The 21,408-nt window shown below is 39.2% G+C and overlaps 1 protein-coding gene across 1 annotated transcript in view; it reads right to left on the minus strand.

The window, feature by feature from the left end:
* Positions 1–572: 572 nt before the first annotated feature.
* ITGA9 (integrin subunit alpha 9) overlaps positions 573–21,408 on the minus strand; it is a 578,355-nt gene continuing 557,519 nt past the window's right edge. The window contains exon 28 of the mRNA XM_082257332.1: positions 573–1,670. Coding sequence (XP_082113458.1) covers positions 1,572–1,670 — 99 coding nt within the window. The 3' untranslated portion in view covers positions 573–1,571. The remainder of the gene's footprint in view (positions 1,671–21,408) is intronic.

Genomic DNA, 21,408 nt, shown 5'->3' on the forward strand with positions numbered 1-21,408 from the left:
CTTAAACATATGCATTTTCTTGTATATGTGTGTGTGGTACATATACTGTATAAATATATGTTGTATGTATATAGAAATTGTGCAAATGTTTTAGGCAGGCCTAAGGATATTTTTGTAAAGTAGAAATGCTATCAAAAATATACATTTTAGTTGTTTATTTTTTATCAATTTACAAAATGCAAAGTTACCAAACAGAAGAAAATTTGAAATTAAAGCAACATTTCGTGAATACCCTTTGGCTTCAAACCAGCATTAATTCTCCTAGGTACACTTGCACACACAGTTTGTGATGGACCTCAGCAGGTAGGTTTTTCCAAACATCTTGGAGAACTAACCAGAACTATGGATGTAGGCTGCTTCAAATCCTTCTGTCACTACAAGTAATCCCAGACAGTCTTGATGATGTTGAAATCAGGGCTCTGCCATACCATCAGGGAGGCGTGTGACTGGCTCCAAATGTATTCTGCAGCTGGACAACGACTCCAAACATTAAGAACTATATTCAGTGTAAAGAAGAACAGGGAGTTCTTTCAAGCATCTGCAAGAGGTTTGGAACAATCTACCTGCTGAGTTCCTTTAAACACAGTGTGCAAGTGTACCTGGGAGAATTGATGCTGGTTTGAAGCCAAATATTGATTTGATTAGGATTTTCTTATCTGTTTATTTTCTATCCATTTTGGAAATTGATAAAAAAAATAAACTAATAACATTTCTATTTCTGAAAGCATTCTTAATTTACAGAATTTTTTCTCACCCGCCTAAAACTCTTGCACAGTACAGTATATATAAATTCTCTTTACACGTATTCATCAAGCAAAGATGTAGCTACTGTTCCTCCTATACTGTAAATTTTGGAAACTAAACCCTTCCAAAACCTCCTGAATATATTTTTTGTTGGGCCTGATTAAACTTTGAAATGATGCAAACCCGGATCTTATTTGCTAATCAGTTGAAGTGAACCTGCATTCACTTTAAGCATCAAATTATGTTTTAGAAGACACTCCATCTTTTTCTTCTGCATATAAATAAACGTTTAAAATTTAAAAAATGTTCACTTCAATTTAGTAAATTAGCCATGGTGTTTATAGTTTCCAGAATTAACAGGTTTGAGGATTCAGTGGATGTAGCTAAGTATCAGATATCAGTGCGTTTAAAAAACTGTACAGCTATTCCTTACATAATGTTATCACATATAAACACAACCAGTATAAAAGTTGTACATTTATAAAAAAAAAAAAAAAAAAAAAAAATCATTTATAGGAAACAGGCCTTCCCCTGAAGATATACCATATAACAAATAATAAATTTATAAATATTGCTATTCACTGCAGCATGATGGTAAGAGTTTATCTTGGCAGAGAACATTGTATTGCTCCAATCACTTCATCTAGCTTCAGTGGTTGCCTCAGGACACACTCTTCTTTGCTAGTCGGCTTGATAAAGGAATAAACAGCATCCAGGAGCCTCCGGAAAATCTGGAGAAGATTTTTTTCTTCCACATATGGAAGATACAAGAGCAGAGCCAATCAGCTAGCAAATGGGTGTCAGGTGACAGGGATGGCATATGCAGCTCACTGATTTTTTTGGACCCAGTCCCAATTTTCTTCATACTCTTTACGATTCTTTTCTGCCTCAATAATTTCTTTGTACCTTCTACGGAAGAATCCCATCTGAGAAGAAGAAAGGGAGAAATACAAAAATGTATATTGTGAATAAAATATATTATCTTTCTTAAATAAAAATATATTAGAAAACATTTTACATTTGAAAAAAAAAAACATCTTGCTGCATGAAGAAAACCTGTTGGAAAAAAAAATCCCCAAACTTTGCCTCCACCATGCCTATACTCACCTTTACTGCTATTCCCCTGCCTCTCTGATCCATGCCGCTTAGTAAAAGTTCTGGTATTTCTGGGTAATGGGCAGCATGCACTTCTCCCCTCTCCCTCCCCACAATGTGGTTCCTAAGGCCAAAATGGACTATCACCAGGCACCGGCAATGTCACAAGGTTCAGAGGTCATGCTGTGATGTAATTAGCTCCAATGCTGATTGTTGTTGATAATGAGGTCTGTTAAACCCCAAACTGTATGGAGGAACACGGTGCCATCCTCATTTCTCCAAAACTCCACCCCAACCCAGAAGACTGTCTTTCATTCTGACAATCCTAAAATGCAGGGAAAAAATTATGCCGTCTGAAAAAACTGGGAAAAAAAACCACCTCCATCAAACTGGATCATCTTGTCCAGAGAAAATTGCATTTGTCCCACACCATGAGAATGTTCTGTTGCAAAGTTCTGGAGTGGAATTGAGCAAATCGGACTCCTCTGAAGTTGGATACTATCAATCCTAGTACTTACATACAGTTCTTCAGAGAAGACTGACTTTCAGATATAAGTTATCTAACCTGATTCTGCAGTTTCCCAATATCTTTCTGTCAGACCCTCCTTTTCAGGCTCCTTTTTATTCACATTAATTTGTCTCCATTAACGAGATTCTAGTTTTCTTCTGTACTGTCTTCCTGCCTTAGAAGCTCAATCTGTCAGGCTTTCCTTTCTCCTTCAGGATAGGCGTGGCTACTGAAGCCAGCCTTCTTGGTTTCTCTAATGATAGTTTAAAGAAATTAGGTTGTTGGAATAGTAATAGGTTTAAGTTATATGTTGGTCCTGATCTTGTTATTGTTTGATCTTTTTCCAGGTTCTGCCAGGTGTTTCATTTGGATAGTTGGCCATTCCTTTATATTTTGGGCCAAAAGGAGAACTTCAGTCAGGAATTTCAGAACCAACCTCGGTTTGGATGAAGGACTTTTTCAGGTTTTATGGTGGGGTATAAAGGGGCTTGAGATGGAAAAATCTTAAGGACCGTTTTTTTTTGTTTAATTTCTGTTTATTGAAAAAACATTTTTCAAGAAGACAAAGAAAAATTTACCTGCTAGGTCAGTGGCCTTCCCCAGATGTTCTAATTATACACACAGGGGCTAATGACCCAGGCAGGATTAAGACTTGGGATTTTATTTGTGAAGTAAAGAGGGATTTATCTTCTTTTAAGTTGTTGTTCCCTTTCACTGTCATAGTATTCTCAGAATTGGTACCAAGGCTCCTTTGGTCGGGTTCTAGTAATCTTCACTACTTAGACAAGATTAGGAAACCTTTGAATAGAACTATTCGCAATTCAATAATTTGTCAAGGCTGTCTTTCTTACCACCATGTAGACCTTGAGGGTTTTCTTCCTGGCCTTTATAGGGCTGATTTTGTGCACTTTTCAGAAGGCAGGCTTGACATTTTTATTTTAGCTTTACAAAACATGGTTGAACAGGCCACGGTGTTGGGTGGGCTTCAGCCACTCAGATGCTGAGTGACTTTCAGCTAGTGGGGTTTGTCACCCAGCTCAGTTCTGGATGGACTGGATGGTGACAGTATTAATGAATAAATGATTAATGGTTATGTAACTTTAAGGTTAAAATATATTGCTGGTTATGGAATATTATTATGCAAGTTTGGGTTACCCATTTATAAACGATGTGGCCATTATAGCTCATGAGTTGAGTGATTGTGTTTGTCTCTTTATTTTCTAATACTGTTAAGTCCTTTGTGCTGTCCCATGATTGAACCCCTAGCATTTATGCAGGGCTCCATGGGACAGTAAAAAGGGCTACTGTCCTCCTAGTTCTCTCCCCTCCTCTCATCATAGGTTGCTCTGGGATACAGCCGTTGTGAGACAGCATGGCAACAGTGGCTGATTGGTCAAATCGAGCGGGCTGGAGCCACACACAGGCTATAAAACTGGCGGTTTGCCCACCTTGCTGGTGGCCTGAGGAGACCCCTGCTAAGGATGGAGCGCCGTACGGCTCCCGCCCACCCTCCCTTCCTATAAGGATTTCTGTCATGTCGTTTGTTAGTGGGGGGTTTGTCATCCAGCTCAGTTCTGAATGGACTAGGTGACAATATTAATAAATAAATGATTAATGGTTATGCAAATGTAAGTTAAAATATATTGCTGGTTTTGGATTATTGTTATGCAAGTTTGGGTTACTCCTTAATAAACACCTTGGCCATTATAGCCCTTAAGTTGAGTGATTGTGCTTGTCTCTTTATTTTCTAATACTGTTAAGTCCTTTGTGCTGTCCCATGATGAATTAACACCAGCAGCTGTTAGATGCCTACTTAGACCAGTCAGCCAAAGTCTGAGAATTAACTGCAGGGATGAGCAAGAGGTCAAAGGCAGATCCTACCAAGGCATATATAGATGGAGAAATAGCTTCAAACTTTTTGTCAGTAGGTTTCTTAAAGTAGAAGGAAAGGCTTACAATTTTTAAAATGTTTCCCACTGCCCTTCATAGATTTTAGCACAAAAAAGTAAATGTGTGGCTGGTGCTGATGGTGCTAGATGCCAGCAGGTGACGTTAATGTTTTAAGTGATTTAGCCCCCTGCATAATCACAGAGAAGGCAGAGTTTTGTGGACTACATAGAAAAAGATGGAAAAGGTATTTAGATTTCAGTGCTAAATGCATACAAGACAAATGGGAAGACATTTTTTAAAGTTGGTTTATGTGTAAGCCATTCAATCTACTTTAAAGGGCAGAGTGCCTTCCATAGGAATGGTCAAAGAATTGTTAAGGTGAAACACTGGTGGGTAGACTGCAGGAGTAGTCCATTTCGTCACATGATCTTCAGCAAAAGGACTGAGCACCAGAAACCATTTAAAGGCAATTAACTTTTTGCCTTGGACTAAAGTGCTGAACTGAGTGCTTCCAATCTTTCTATATAAAATCATTGAATACTGGATGATGAGTAAATACCTTGGCATAAAGTTTAGGGTCTTTGAGAACTGAGCCCAGACACCATGGTAGAGAAGAAAATGGTGGAATCTTCCAATCTTAAAGTGGAGTACACAGCCTTGATTAGAAAGGGATCAGCTTTGGTGCAGCAAAAAATGCTGACTGAAATTCAGCTAGTGGGGCATCTCCTCTTCTAGGGAAAGGAGATACTCAGCATCAGGCAACAAGTGCTCTGGAGGATCTCTAGCAGACTCAGAAATGTTAGGCACCTCTGCAACAAAATCCGCTGAGGAATAAGGCAATGGGCATTTTACACCTTTCAAGGGAAGCAACAAGTTGCACTAACTGCGTCACAAATCCTTGCATAACATTGGAAAACACCTCTGCTGTATGTAAGGATGTAAGGAAAAAGAATGAGCACCCGAGGACTAACATTTGTAAGAATTGTGAAAAAGGTTCTGGTTAGCAAATTCCTCCACAGTCGTAGGGTGACCGTGCTTCTGTTTGGTGCAAGATTTAAGTCTACCACCAAAAAATGGGTGTGTACCCTTGGGTAAAAGGAGCTACTCAATTTCTCCAGGAGTACTTGGGAACTTTATAACAAACATGTTATACTTACCTCCTCTGTACAGTTGGCGTTGCACAGAGCAGCCCGGATCCTCCTCTTCTCAGGTCCCTCTTCCCAACTCCTGGCCCCTCCCTCCTATCGAGGCTAAGAAGCTTGCTATGGGGGCACCCGAGCCAAGCTGCAGCTCCATGTGTCCATTCAGACAAGGAGCTGCCATTCGGCCACACGCCCTCTCTCTCCTGATTGGCTCACTGACTTTAATTGACAGCCATGGGAGCCAATGGCGCCAGCCAATGTGTCTCAGCCAATCAAGAGGGAGAGCTCCAGGATAGCCAAGGGACTCGTGGACATCGCTGGACAGAGAGGGGGCACAGGTAAGTATTGTGGAGGCTGTTACACACAGAAGGCTTTTTATCTTAATGCATAGAATGCATTAAGATAAAAAAAAAAAAACCTTCCTAACTTTACAACTCATTTAACAATGTTGTTTCTGCAGAAAGAAGCTTATACTGCTGTGTACAAAAGGCTGTCAGAGGAGCATGTGTAGAAGAATACATCATAACACGTGTGTTAAGAGACAGGGAATGCCTAACCATCCCTCCTCACAACAGAAACCATGAAAATAAAGCAGGCCACATTTGGACTTCTGAGCTTAATAACAAGAAACTGAAAAAGTCAGATCGAGCAGAGACAACAGCAGGAATTAAAAAAATAAATATATAATTAATGTTGCGCAAAATAAAAATCTATCCAAATGTGTAAAAATTAAAAATATGTAGCCCAATTGAATCTAACATAAGGTGAGCGCCCAATCACAAGGGGGTGCACGATTAGGAGTGAGTTGTGACACCCTGGTCACTCACCTGGTTTGGGGACACCGCCACAAATTGGTGGCTTGAGCACTTATAGAAGATTTATTTGCACAGATTGTCACAAAAGACTTTATTGGACACCTTTTATCGTTGGATTTTATTTATGATACAGCATTTTAAGATTATGAAATTGGAATCTTTTGCTTGAGGGTTATACACATATATATATATATATATATCTATATTATTTTTAGGAATCGCACTGTACACAACTATATATATATATTTTTTTTTTATATATACTTTTCATCATTGGATTTTATTTATGATACAGCATTTTACGATTATGAAATTGGAATCTTTTGCTTGAGGGTTATACACATATATATATTTATATAATTTTTTTGCTACATATTTTTAAATAATAATTAATTTTTACACATTTGGATAGATTTTTATTTTGCGTAACATTAATTATATATTTATTGGCTCTTTGCACTTTATGAGAAGTGAAGTGTTTGCTGCATTTTAAAAATCTAAGACAGAAAGGTTGCTCGCAGGAATCTTTGATTCTTTAGGAATTAAAAAATAGCATCTGGCCGCCAACAACAGAAGTTAAAAGCTCCAAGTCCTAATAAAAAAGGTGGATTTCCATATAATACAGTCCAGAATCGAACATGCAATCCTAATCGAGTACGTTGTCTTTGTCACATTGTCTGGGAGCTGGCAGATAAGGCAGCTTTTGTAAGAAATGCCACATACAAAGATTTATTTAACAAGAAAAAAAAGGAAATACATTCTCAACAGCCCTTAGCCTGCTAGCCGCTCATAACAGTGAGCCTTCAGATATGTAGTGTGTAGAGATGAATTGCCACAGGTCTAGTCCCAATAACTCTGCAGCGAGTCCTCCGATATACTGGCCTTACCTGAATAGCGGAATCTTATGCCAGTGTAACACAGATGGGCAGCCACTGCCAACTGCAGGATCATTTCAGAAAACACCATTATACCTAATGAACTGGAAAACTGTGCTTGTTGGCTAACTGAAGAGATTTCCAGGATTTTCAATATCCAGTCAAACAGCAATATTTGATAGTGGAAAAATTTCTCAATTCAAGAGTAAATTATAGCAGAAAAGAAAAAAAAAGACACTCATTCTCTTAGGGGAGCTAATCAGAACTGACCAGGTAAAAGGAACTAAAGACTAATGGGGGCTGGCCTTTAGTTTCCTATGTACCTAGTGTCCCTTTCTCCTTTAGGATAAGTTGCCGAAAGCGTAACTCCACTTTTGTTGAGAAAAAAACACATAACCCCCCACGGTGTCCCTGTGTGTTTCTTTGTGCTCATGTGGGAAAGTAAGTCTAATGGGAGTGGTTTCATAATTATCAATCAGATTTGCACCTGCAGGACACTAATGAGGAAAACTGCTGGGCCTGCATTCCTTTGGACGTGTTCCCATTGGGTGTATCTTACCAAAAATTACATTTTTGCTGCAAGGGATGCCTGAAATTTGACTTGCATCTTAGTGCAGACGTCTGGGAAAATCAGTGAGCCAATCACACAAGCAGGAAATTATGTTTCTGGGGGCCGTTCTGTACACAATTTGTGTACAGAAAATCTCCAGGCAGCCGTATTGCATTCAATCACAATATGACTTGTGTTGCAATTGTATATGCTATAATATTTTTTCTTTATTTGCTATTTTTTTCCCCCAGGAAAATGAAGTTACCCTTTAATTACCATCAAGCTGTGTTCCTCAATGGACAATAGATAAAAGCAATTTAGACTACAGTATGGTAAATGAAAAATTCAGCCCTAAGAGAATTCTGTTTTACTTATGTACAAATGAATAAAGTATGCCTGCTTGGATATTTTGACTCAGAGAAAGATCAGAGGACAGGAGGCGCCTCTAAGTGTAATATGTTTGGTAATTTATTAAAAGCAAGTGGTAAAACAACTCACAAGAAATAAAGAGTTGAATGCCTGTAGACCGGTGTCCTGAGTGAGTAATCCGATTTCCTCTCGGAGAGGGAGGCATGTCAGGGGGGTCTGTCACCGTGCCGGAATGAGCCGGCTGTACGGTGCAACAAGATACCCAACTGCATGCTGGCTGATGGAGAAGCAGAAAGCGAGGCCTGAGGTGCAGGGAGTCGTACTGGGAGGGAGGATGTCGTCACAAATGCTTGACGCGTTTCCGAGTTTGCTGGCTGCAATGACGAATGCAGCGACGCTCCTTCTTCACAGCGAGTACAAGTCTGACTTGACACCTACTCAGGCATTCAACTCTTTCTTTTTTGGGAGTTGTTTTACCACTTGCTTTTATTGAATTACCAAACGTATTACACTTAGAGGCACCTCCTGTCCTTCTATCTTTCTCTGCAATGTTTCTGGGACTTCACTTCTGGTCCCCATGGACGTCCGCCCTTAGATGTATGGACTATACTGGACTAGTTTTTGGTGTATTCCCCTACCCACATTCTTGTTTTCCCATATCTGGAACAGTGTTTGGGTTACTGTCATGTTCTTAACAGCTGCGCCTTTTTTTGTGTTTGATATTTTGACTCGACCTACCCTGTTTCACCTTGCAGTGGTTGTGTTGTAATAAATGAGGTTCTTTTTAACTTATGAAAAAAATTCTTATATATACATTTTCAGGAAAGTAGGGACTATATATATTATGTCCAAAGAACCTACATAAACTAAGAGTCACACTTTGCAACTTGAATTTCATAGAAATATTATGTAAATAAGAACACTCGTGCACATGCTTAGTCAATTGCCAACAAATTCAAATGCCAGTACTGAAAAAAGTTATGCCCATGTCATTTGTATTGTGTTCAATACATTTTTTGACAGGTAAGTCAGCGCAGAAGTAACACCGAATAGGAATGTGTGGTGTAGCTATCACTGTCCAAACATGTATGTAATAGCGTAGTACATAGTACATAATGCTTAACTTTTTCACAGACAGACAAAAAGAAGCTCTTGTAAACTGCCATATTCTATGTGCCTAGCATCCTAAAGGCTCAGCCAGGCTTTTTTGAGTAATGTCCTTTTATATGAAAAATGTTGGCATAAGATTTGAATTTAAAAGTTAAAAGAACCTGGATTTCCTAAAGCCCCATTTATTAAAAAGAATTACTGCCAAATTCAATAAAGGTGCCTTCACTTTTAGTAATGGTTAAAAAAAAACACAACTGTAAACAATGGTGTTGGTTTACTAAAGATGTTGAAACAGTTTGCTGAATGTAATTTAGCTTAGTAAATAAGTTGAAGCACTTCCATGAATCAATGACTTGCACATGATTGGTATTTAAAGTGAAAACAGCTTCAGCTTATTTGCTAAGCTAAGTAAACATTCTCTTTGTAAGTGAACATTCACTTTGGAAGTCAACAGTCGTTACTTCTCCAGTAAATGGACCCCACTAAATTGTTACTTTTAAATTAGGGTTAATTTGCAGTTTGTGCCCAAAGTTCTCAGAAAGTAAATAGCTATATTTTCAAACATTTAAAACAGCATGCTTACACAACATACTGTATAGTTTGCAGAGTAAACTGGACTTTGAGAAAGTGCAGCAGCACTACCTGCTGACTTTGTAACTGCCTTTACCTATAATCCTACATTGATAGTGTAAAACAGTGTTTCAGCCTATTTACAACACAGGCTGTTCCCAGTGTAGCAGTAAATCACACTGTGGAAGCTCTGCAGAGTAACTTCGAGAGCACTGCACCATGCAAGTGAAAAATATAAAACATGCAATAGATTTACCCAATGGCGGCTGGTGCATGATAATTTGGAGGGGGGGCGGCAAATACATCCCCCCCTTAGCGGGATGGGCAGACGGCCGGACAGCCAGCATTCTTACCTCCTCCGGACGTGCATCTCCTTCCTCTTCCTGGCCAATGGCCAGTAAAATCGCTTCCGTTTTCAGCCAATCTGGAAAGGGGTCTCATGACCCGCTTCCTGATTGGCTGGGAGGAGAATCAGTGTGATAATAGTGAATATTAATTTGCTATTGTCATACAACTGGGTGGGCTCAGGGTGCAGTGCTCTGTGCCCCGAGCCCACCCTTTTTTTAAGCCTATTAATCAGGTGCTTCAAAAAAAAAAAAAACCCCTATTGGAATCCATGCATCCGGTGCCCTGCATGTAGATTAGGGGGCCAGACGCACGGATAGGGGGGGGTGTGGTGCCCCTGCGCCCCCAATGGGCGGCCGACACTGGATTTATCTGTCTAAGTTAAAAATAAATTTTTTTATGACTGTAATAAAAAATAAAGCATATACGTTAAAGCACTCAAAAAAACAGGACCCTACTAACCTTCTTTTTTTTTTTTAAATGTTTTGTAATTGTACTGTCTCCTCTAATTTTGTAAAGTGCTATGCAAACTGTGGGTGTTATATAAATCCTGTATTATAATAATATTAAGAAAAAGAAGTAAAGCACTATAAATTTTCTTGGTACTAAAAGGGTTTTTGTACTCAATATTAGAAATGCAATATGGGTGGATTCTAGTGTACTATATAGCATACCCTGGCATTTAGACTGCCTCCATCGTTTTTAGCACAGTAAATTTTATGTACTGGATTATTGCCAGTAAAAGAAATTAACACTGGGACATTGTTGCATTTTTCCTTTCAGTTTTACCACTTAGACCACATTTATAATGCATGTTAATGTACGTAAGGATATAATATTTTTTTTTTTCAAAATAATAACTCAGAAGATAACAATGATGGATATGGTAAACCTATTCATTTAATATGACCATGTGATAGAACAATCAAGAAGGAAAGCAGGATTATTTTCAGACCTATCTAAATTGTTCTCAAACCCTTTTAAGCAAAGTTGCAATGTAATGCATAGCTTTTAGAGTTAGAGTGAATGATGAAGTGGTGCTGAGTTTAAACAGTATTATGTTTAAAACACAGAACAATTTCTTCAGTTGAACAGTTTTGCTGCTACTCAACTAAAGGTTTTATCATTCTAGTTTTCTTTTAAAAAAAAGGCATGGTGGTTTTTAATGCACATTTAGACATTAGCAAATAACAGCTAGATATTGCAGCTATCTGCAATCAAATGACAGTCTAATGGGATTAGTATATATTGCAGTATTGTCAACAAATATGCTTGGATATTTGAGCCTTTATTGCTTCTCATCTGTCGAAAATATGATTTGCAAGAGTCGCATGATTTTAAAGTAAATGTAAATTTCAGCTACATACAACACATGGGAAATGTCACATGCATGTGATTACAAAGACAGACTGCCACTGTCAGGGAAGATACTTTTTATTCCTTTTATTTTAGGCTGGGTTTACACCTCCGTGCGGAGCAGCTCGCGTCCTGTGTGTCCCTGTTCACCATTTCAGGTCTAATTTCGGTCCGAATTTTTGGGTGAATTTGGACCTGAAACAGACCAGAAGATGCACAGGACTCCTGTGTAATTTGCTCCACAGCCGTCCTGGAGCTGTGTAAACCGGCTCCATTGAGAGCCAATCATATGAATTGGATGCGGGGGGAAACCCGCATCCAATTCGCAATAGTGTGAACTCAGCCTCGCTGTATTTGTGCTGTAGTTTCTGGACATCTGCCCTAGACAGTGGCGAACCTGAGGCTGCGGGGTGTAGGTGTACACTGAGGCAATATGGCCTGCAGGTTCAGCTCACCCCACTTCTGAAAGGCATGATCATTGCACCTATACTCTAGTGTCAGTGCATTTTTATAACTACAACACTGAGCTCTAGCTAAGGTTGAATTATTAGAGCTACTTGCATGTTGCATAGCTCAGTATTCATTCCAGTATTGCCAACAATTATGCTTGGAAATGTCAGCTAAATACACCACATGGGTATTGTTACATGCTTGTGCGAGCCCTGTGTTTACAAAGACAGTTTGGCACTGCTAAAAAGGTAACTTTTTTAAACCCTTTTTGTGTTGTAGTTTCCAGTCTCCTACCTTGGATGATGGGCCGGCAAAGCTGAGGCCAAGGAAGGCTATAGGTGCAGACTAAGCCTAAGGGTTGATTTACTAATAATGAATAGACTGTTCACTTTGCAAGGTGAGTTGCACTTTGCAAGTGACTTATCCTCACAGTTTAGTGAATGAGGTGAAGCTCTGGTAATTTCTATCATCCAATCATGTAAAAGCAAGCTGCTGTTTTTTTTTTCCTTGCACATAATTGGGTATTGTTTGCAAAATGCAATTTCATCACATTCACTCTGGGGATAATTCCCTTTGCAAAGTAAAGAGCCAATGTACCTTTGGTTGACCAATCCCTATATGTTATGCAAGCTTAGCTCACCACACCTGACATATTCTGCCTTATGAAAGGCATGTTCTTTACACCAATATCCTAGTGTCAAAAACATTTTTATAATTACAGCATTGACCTCTGCACAGCCAATTAACAGTCTCTACTTTCTTTTCTCAAACTGTCTTTTTCTAATACATGCTTGAATAAGATTTGTAGCTGCCCATATGTCCATAAATATGACTATGTAAATGACATCTACTGTTTGTATTCTTTATCAGGGCTCACAGTATTGTGAGTACTGTGTACAGTAAGTTCTAATGTGTTAGCAGTCTCTGAAGATCTCTCGTGTAATAAGCTCACCAACATTCTAAACTATGCTTGCCCAGAATAAAAAAAAAAAAAATAGTGGTGGGATGAAATTCTGAAAAAGACTCAAGGGTTTTCTTTTGGTTACCATTGATTACTTTAACCACTTGCCAACTGTTCACATTGACAGTACTGCGGCAAAGTGGCTCGTTAAGTTCTGGCGACGTAGACCTACGTCACCAGATTCTCCCCTCTCTCGGCGACCGTGCGCCGCCGGAGGCTCGCTCCCGCTGTATACAGACACAGCGGGAGTCGGGCCAGGGGAGGAGAGGCAGTGAACACCGCCGCTCTTCCCCGATCGTCGGGGATCGAGTGAGGAAATCTCCTCTGTGACAGACAGTGACAGATTACAGGATTCAGCATAGCTGAACCTGCGATCTGTGTCTCTGTCACACAACCCCCTCCCCCCACACACGTCAGTAAGCATGAGGCATACATTTAACCCCTTGATCACCAACAGTGTTAACCCCTTCCCTTCCAGTGTTATTATTACAGTAACAGTGCATATTTATAGCACTGATTACTGTATTAATGTCACTGGTACCCCCAAAAGTGTCAAAAATGTCAGTTAGGGGTCCGATCTGTCTGCCGCAATGTCGCAGTCCCGCAAAAAGAATCGCAGATTGCCGCCATTACTAGTAGAAAAAAAAATAAACAATAAAAATGGCAAATCTTTCCCGTAGTTAGTAAATGCAATAACTTTTGCGCAAACCAATCAAAATACGCTTATTGTGATTTTTTTTACCAAAAATATGTAGCAGAAAACAAATTGGCCTACAATGTTAAAAAATTTTGATTTATAAAAACTTTTTTGGGAATGTTATATATCAGAATGTAAAAAATATAGTTTTTTTTTTAATTGTCGCTCTTTTTTTCAAAAATTAAAAATCGCACAGGTGATCAAATACCATCAAAAGAAAGCTCTATTTGTGGGGGAAAAAAAGGACATACATTTCATTTGGGTACAGTGTCGCACTACTGCGCGATTGTCCATTAAAGTAACGCAGTGCCGAATCGCAAAATATAGCCTGGTCAAGAATGGGGTAAAATCTTCCGGTCTTAAAGCGGTTAAAAATACGCTCATTGAGAATTTTTTTGTCAACGACATGTAGCTAAATACATTTTGGCCTAAATATATGACAAAAATGTAATATATTGGATATTTTTTAACTGTCAAATTAGAAAATGTAAATTTTTTCATAAAATTTTCGCTCTTTTTTTATTAATATCGCAAAAAATGAACAGCGCAGAGGTTATCAAATACCACCAAAAGAAAGCTCTGTTTGTGGGAAAAAAAGGACGTAAATTTTGTTTGGGTACGGCGTTGCATGACCACGCAATTGTCAGTTAAAGTCGCGCAGTCCCAAGTTGAAAAAGTGGCCTGGACATTAAGCAGGAAAATCCTCCGGGGCTAAAGTGGTTAACCACTTCAGCTCCGGAAGGTTTACCCTCCTTCATGACGGAATTTTTTGCGATATGGCACTGCATTACTTTAACTGACAATTACGCGGTCGTGCGACACTGTACCCAAATACAACTGATGCCCTTTTTCCCCCACAAATAGAGCTTTCTTTTGGTCATATTTGATCACCTCTATGGTTTTTATTTTTTGCGCTATAAACATGAAGAAAGAAAAAAAAATGTACTTTCTGCTATAAAACATACCCAATAAAATAAAAATTTAAAAAATTGAATTTCTTTATCAACGTAGACCAATATGCATTCTGCTACATGTTTTTGGTAAAAAAAAAAAAAATCCCAATAGGCGTATATTGATTGGTTTGTGCAAATGTTAGTGTCTTTTTTTATTAGTAATGGCAGCAATCAGCATTTTTTAGTGGGACTGCGACATTGCAGAAGACAAATCTGACATCAAGTGACACTTTTTGGGGACCAGTGACACCAATACAGTGATCAGTGCTAAAAAAAATGCACTATCACTGTACTAATGACACTGGCAGGGAAGGGGTTAACATTAGGGGCAATCAAATGTGTTCCCTGGGAGTGCTTACTAACTGTGTGGGGGGGGGGTGCTTTGACTGGGGAAGAAAGAGATCCGTGTTCCTAGCGGAAACACAAGATCTTCATCTTCCCCTCTGACAGAACGGCGATCTGCCTTGTTTACATAGTCACACAGCTGTTCTGTCATTCTCGGAAATGATCGCTGGGTGCCAGCGAACATTGGGTCCGCCTGGACCTGCTGATTGGCTGCCGCTTTGTCTAATTACAGCGGGAGCGGGTTACCTGTGGTGCACATGCGTTCCCCAGATTCAATTTTAAAAAAGATGTACAGGTACATGGTTTCATGCTGAAGGGCCGCCGTGCCGCAGTATATATGCGTGGGGAGGACTGGAAGTGGATAAACAAATGCCTGTAGAAAACCTGGAGTCTAGAAAACCTAGCAAACTATACATTATAGGACTGCTGTTGAATTAGAATTTATATACAGCTACAGTGCTGTATATAAATATATTAAAGTATAGAAAGAGTAAATTAGAAAAATAGAAAGTCAGGCTACACACCATTTTGAAAGAGAGATCTACCGAAAAAAAAAAGTCAAGCGGCTTAAAAGCTAAGCTTAGTTGGATGTTGAACTAACACAATGAAAGGTCATCCAAAATTTTTATAACAAAACAGACCTTAAGCCCTATTGCTACAATTATAGTTTTCATCTAGATTTTACGTTTTCTAAGCGCATATACAAGGCATACATAAAAAGACTTGGCTCTCTCATTAAAGCAATGTGGCCATGGTGTTATTCATTATTGCTCATAATTACTTCCAGGAACCAAACAGGGAAGTGAGTATCACAATAACATAAGCAAGAGGATATCCATAAAAGCTGATTCAAGGAATGCCGACTTGGAATGTCCTTTCACACAAAATAATCAACCAGTGGAATTCAGAGGAATGCCAGAAGAAATAGCAGAAGCAACTCTATTACGAGGCTTTCAGATCGACTTGGATAACTTATTTAATGAAAAACTAATAGTACATTTTCAAGAGTATACTAAAAGGCATAGGAGTTCCCCACAGTGTAATATTAAAGAGTCACATTTCCCTGCTAAGAAACTTGAATTATTCTACACATTTTCATGAAATTACACTTTGGCTTCTAACATCTAATCTTTGAGTGATTTTATGCCAAGGTATTTATGCAATTTCCTACCACAGGTATTAATCCAAAAGCATCTGTGGGTTTTATAACAACCCTTAAAACTTTTATAAAATGTATTATCCTCTCATAATAGAAAGCAGTGGCAAACATGCAACAGATTAAAAGCCTAAAGTTGAGAGGATAATGCAGACCCAGCAGGACAGTTCTTGTTGCCACACAAGCCTCAGTAAGTTCTCACTAATGGCACAAGGCAACAGTCCTGTATCCAACCAAGATTTATGATAGTCTGGCAATGAATATGAGAATGAAGAGAGAAAATGCATGAGTTTTCCTGTGTAATCTGCTTCCATGTTTCGCCTTATGGCCGACACCAAGAGGATAGAGGGAGTGGACCGCACACCAACCATCTGGTTGACCGAGATTATTAACCTTTTAAGTGACTCTAGCCTTCTCCATGAGAGTGGAAACGCATTGCGCTCTGGTTAGTGGTCAATTTATCAAGAGTGTGAATACACAGTGGTAGTGGCGTGTGAGGTGTTCCTGTAATTTCACATCGGGTTACCTTGGTCTCTTCCGGAGTTTGTTACCTACACTCATCTTCAAAGCTTGCTTGATGGACTATGTTTTAAAGGACTATACCTATATTATTTGATTATATATTTTTAAATAATTTATGATATTCAATTCATTACTCTTTTTGTAAAGATGGCTTATTGTGCTACTGATCTCCTTGACATGTAACTGTGAATATTTAGGTGTATGCCGGATTTCCTTTTTTGCAAGATTTATGATAGCCAACAATATTGCAATGTCCTTGTCAATTCAACCATTTTCAAGCAGATTTCAGTCATGTAGTCAAACAGAGCAACACAATCTATCATCATCCCTGCCAAATAGACATAAATGAATCAATGTACAAACTGTTGGTTGAAGGTTGAATTGATCTGTACAGTTATCTTTTTAGATTTTGCAACTGCATAAAACTAGTTGTAACTGCTAGTAGCATTGCCCTGTGTGAGACCAGAATAAGGGTCTCATGAGAAACAGCTGTGCAACCCTTGCATCTCCAATTCCTCATTTTCATGCATTTTGTCCACAAATTAGTAATCTATGGCTTCTTCAAGCTTTTGGCCTCTTTCACACGAACGATCCGATCTGTCAGTTTTTTAGGTGGATCTGATCGGATCCTCCATGCATCCCTATGGGGCAGCGGATGTCAGCGGAGACATCTCCACTGACACCTGCTGCCATGCCCATCTGATCCTGTCCATGAAATCCGGACGGATGGAAACCCTGTTTTCGATCCGTCCAGGGAATCGGATCGGATGGGATCGGATGAGAGTGGACAGGCGGTCCGCTCTCATCTGATTCCTCCATAGAGAGCAGCGGGGCTCTGACACCTCCCTCTCCACACACAGTTTGTAAAAAGTAAAATATACAAATGTGAGACAAAAAGACACACAAAAACATATTTAAATTCATTTCGGGTCCTTTCTTGTATATTACCTACATAGTTTTTTTTTAAATGTGGTACTTGAGTTTGCAAAAGCTCCTATTACACCTTTTAACTCTATTAGACATCGTACAAGTCTCTTGGTAAAAATCTTTAGTAGCATAAGCTTTTTTGAATATTTATTACAAGCAGACTCCAAAGCCACTGCAGAACCTTGTGAGGTCAATATAATGCCAAAATGTAGGTGATCCTTAACACTGTTCAAAAAAAGTCCTAAGAACTGAGTCTCTTGGATGCCTTAGATATGATTTGCAACTCCTCAATGGCATCAATGAAGGATAAAGCAGAAGGTAAATTAGTAGGTGAATGTATATAGATAATAACCCTCACAGCTTACTATACCCCCTGGCTTTGAGTGAAGCGAGAAATGGTGCATGGTTTTTGTAAAGCACATTTTTTCATGCCCCTAACAACCTCCATGGGTGCAATCTATCCCAAGGGTTACTAAACTATGTAATTTTTCTACAAACAATGGACAAAAGTGACAGTTGTGTATGGTTTGAACTTGAGTAATAACTATTTAATGTCATTCTTTTGTGTGTGATTCTTTTTTTTTGGTAATGTTTTTGGTGGTGTGTTTGTTACGAATTGCCCAGTTCAGCCATTTCCTAGCTATATTCTTTAATAAGATGTATCTTTTGCAAGTTTCTTTTAAAGATTGACAATGGATAATAAAGTTATTGAAATTAGTACCCTCTAAGCCAGAACCAGATATTAGTTTTAGCAAAAAGAAGGAAGCAATGTACAGAGCCACATACCTATGAGGAAGCTATGGCAAAGCATGTTAGGATGTGTGTACAGTGGTGATCGAAAGTTTGGGCACCCCAGGTAAAAATTTGTATTAATGTGCATAAAGAAGCCAAGGAAAGATGGAAAAATCTCCAAAAGGCATCAAATTACAGATTAGACATTATAATAATAATATATATAAAAATAATAATATCTCAACAAAAGTTAGATTTTATTTCCATCCACTTTCAAAGTTACAGAAAACAAAAAAATGGTGTCTGCAAAAATTTGGGCACCCTGCAGAGTCAATATCTTGTACTGCCCCCTTTGGCAAGTATCACAGCTTGTAAACACTTTTTGTAGCCAGCCAAGAGTCTTTCAATTCTTGTTTGAGGTATCTTCGCCCATTCATCCTTACAAAAGTCTTCCAGTTTTCTGAGATTTCTGGGCTGTCTGTCACGCACTACTCTTTTAAGGTCTATCCATAGATTTTCAATTATGTTGAGGTCAGGAGATTGTGAAGGCCATGGCAAAACCTTCAGTTTACACCTCTTGATGTAATCCCCCGTGGATTTCGAGGTGTGTTTAGGATCATTATCCATTTGTAGAAGCCATCCTCTCTTTAACTTCAGCTTTTTCACCATCCAAAATTTGCTGAAATTTTATTGAATCCATTTTTCCTTCTACTCGTGAGATGTTCCCTGTGCCACTGGCTGCAATACAACCCCAAAGCATGATTGATACACCCCCATGCTTAACAGTTGGACAGAGGTTCTTTTCATAAAAATCTGTGCCCATTCTTCTCCAAATGTACCTTTGCTCATTCCGGCCAAAAAGTTCAATTTTAACCTCATCGGTCCACAGAACTTGTTTCCAAAATGCATCAGGCTTGTCTATATGTTCATTTGCAAAGTTCAAATGCTGATTTTTGTGGTGAGGACGTAGAAGAGGTTTTCTTCTAATGACTCTTCCATGAAGACCATATTTGTACAAGTATCTCTTTATAGTGGAATAGTGTACCACAACTCCAGTGTCTGCCAGATCTTTCTGGAGGGATCGTGCAGTCAAACGTGGGTTTTGAATTGTTTTTCTCACAATCCTGCGAGCTGTTCTGTCTATTTTTCTTGGTCTTCCAGATCTTGCTTTAACTTCCACTGTTCCTGATGACTGCCATTTCTTAATTACATTCCGAACAGAGGATATTGACATCTGAAAAGGCTTTGTTTTCTTCTTATAGCCTTCTCCAGCTTTGTGAGCATTAACTATTTTCAGTTTCAGTTTTCTAGACAACTGCTTAGAAGACCCCATGGTGCTGATTGTTGGGGCAAAGTCAGATGAGTCTGGGCATTTAAAACCTTTGAGATTGACATCACCTGCTCTTCCCAGACGATGATTGAGAACAATCCATGACACTGGCAGGTCTCAGCCTTGCAAATGGGGCAGTGCATGCTATAAATTCTGCAGGGTGCCCAAACTTTTGCAGACACCATTTTTTTGGTTTTCTGTAATTTTGAAAGTGTCAATGATGGAAATAAAATCTAACTTTTGTTGACATATTATAAGAATGTCTAATCTGTAATTTGATGCCTTTTGGAGATTTTTCCATCTTTCCTTGGCTTTTTTAGGAAACAGTGACCATAGGTCAATACGTTTCAGTATTAATTACAGTTATAGGAAGCAGAGGGGTAATTTAAGGACACAATTTCAAAAGAGCCAATTTCCCAAAACTGCGCTCGCTGCTAGAAAATATCAATTGGGATAGAACCCTGCGAACAAAGAACACAGAGGAAAAATGGGAGTGCTTCAAGAGCATACTTAACAAGGGGATTGACCAGTGCATTCCAAAGGGAAATAAATTTAAAAGAGCAAAACTAAACTCTGGGTGGCTAAACTCCAACATAAAAATGCATATTAGTGCTAAAGAAAATGCCTTCAAAAAATACAAGACTGAGGGGTCATTGGCAGCATTTCAGCATTACAAAGAGTGTAATAAGAAATGTAAAAACGAAATCAGGGCGGCTAAAATAGAACACGAGAGACATATAGCGGAGGAGAGTAAAAAGAACCCCAAGAAGTTCTTTAAGTATATAAACAGTAAGAAAGCAAGGCCAGAACACATTGGCCCCATAAAAGACGACAAAGGAAATATGGCCACAGAGGACAGAGAAAAGGCGGAAGTGTTAAATAATTTCTTCTCTTCAGTCTTCACAAAAGAATCGGGGGGCTACACTAACCCAGCTTGTAAGGCCGAACTAATCACTGGGACCGGATGGCTTACACCCGAGGGTTCTTAAAGAGCTCAGCCAGGTGATTGACAGACCATTATTCTTGATCTTTAAGGATAGTTTACAGACGGGTATGGTGCCAGCTGATTGGAAAAAAGCCAACGTGGTACCAATATTTAAAAAGGGGCAGAGGTGTATCCCGGGTAACTATAGGCCGGTCAGCCTAACATCTGTGGTCTGCAAGATTTTGGAGGGGATGTTAAGGGACCACATACAAGACTTTAGTAATGAAAATGGTATTATTAGTAGTAATCAGCATGGATTCATGAAAAATCGTTCTTGCCAAACCAATCTATTAACCTTCTATGATGAAGTGAGCTGCCACCTAGATAAAGGTAAGCCCGTGGATGTGGTGTATCTGGACTTTGCAAAGGCTTTTGACACCGTTCCCCACAAACGCTTACTGTACAAACTAAGGAAGGTAGGTATGGACCATAAGGTGAGTACCTGGATAGAGAACTGGCTCCAGGGGAGAGTCCAGAGGGTGATGATTAATGGAGAGTACTCGGATTGGGCGGGTGTGGAAAGTGGGGTCCCCCAGGGTTCAGTCCTGGGACCAATCCTGTTTAATTTATTCATAAATTATCTAGAGGGGATATCTAGTACAGTCTCAGTATTTGCGGATGATACTAAACTAAGCATGCCAATATCTTCTGGGCAGGATGTGGAAACCTTACAAGCGGACCTGAACAAAATAACGGGGTGGACAACTACATGGCAGATAAGGTTTAATGTTGAAAAATGTAAAGTAATGCACTTGGGTGCCAGAAACCAGAAAGCCAGCTACTCACTAGGGGGGGAACCTCTGGGTGAGTCTAGGATGGAAAAAGACTTGGGGGTACTGGTAGACAACAGGCTTGGCAGTGGCATGCAATGCCAAGCCGCTGTAAGTAAAGCCAACAGAATACTGGGATGTATAAAAATGGGGATTCACTCCAGAAATAAAGAGATTATTCTCCCACTCTAGAAGACTCTGGTCCGGCCAC

Source organism: Pelophylax lessonae, assembly GCF_965119305.1.
Source record: "Pelophylax lessonae genome assembly, chromosome: 5".
Taxonomy (NCBI): domain Eukaryota; kingdom Metazoa; phylum Chordata; class Amphibia; order Anura; family Ranidae; genus Pelophylax; species Pelophylax lessonae.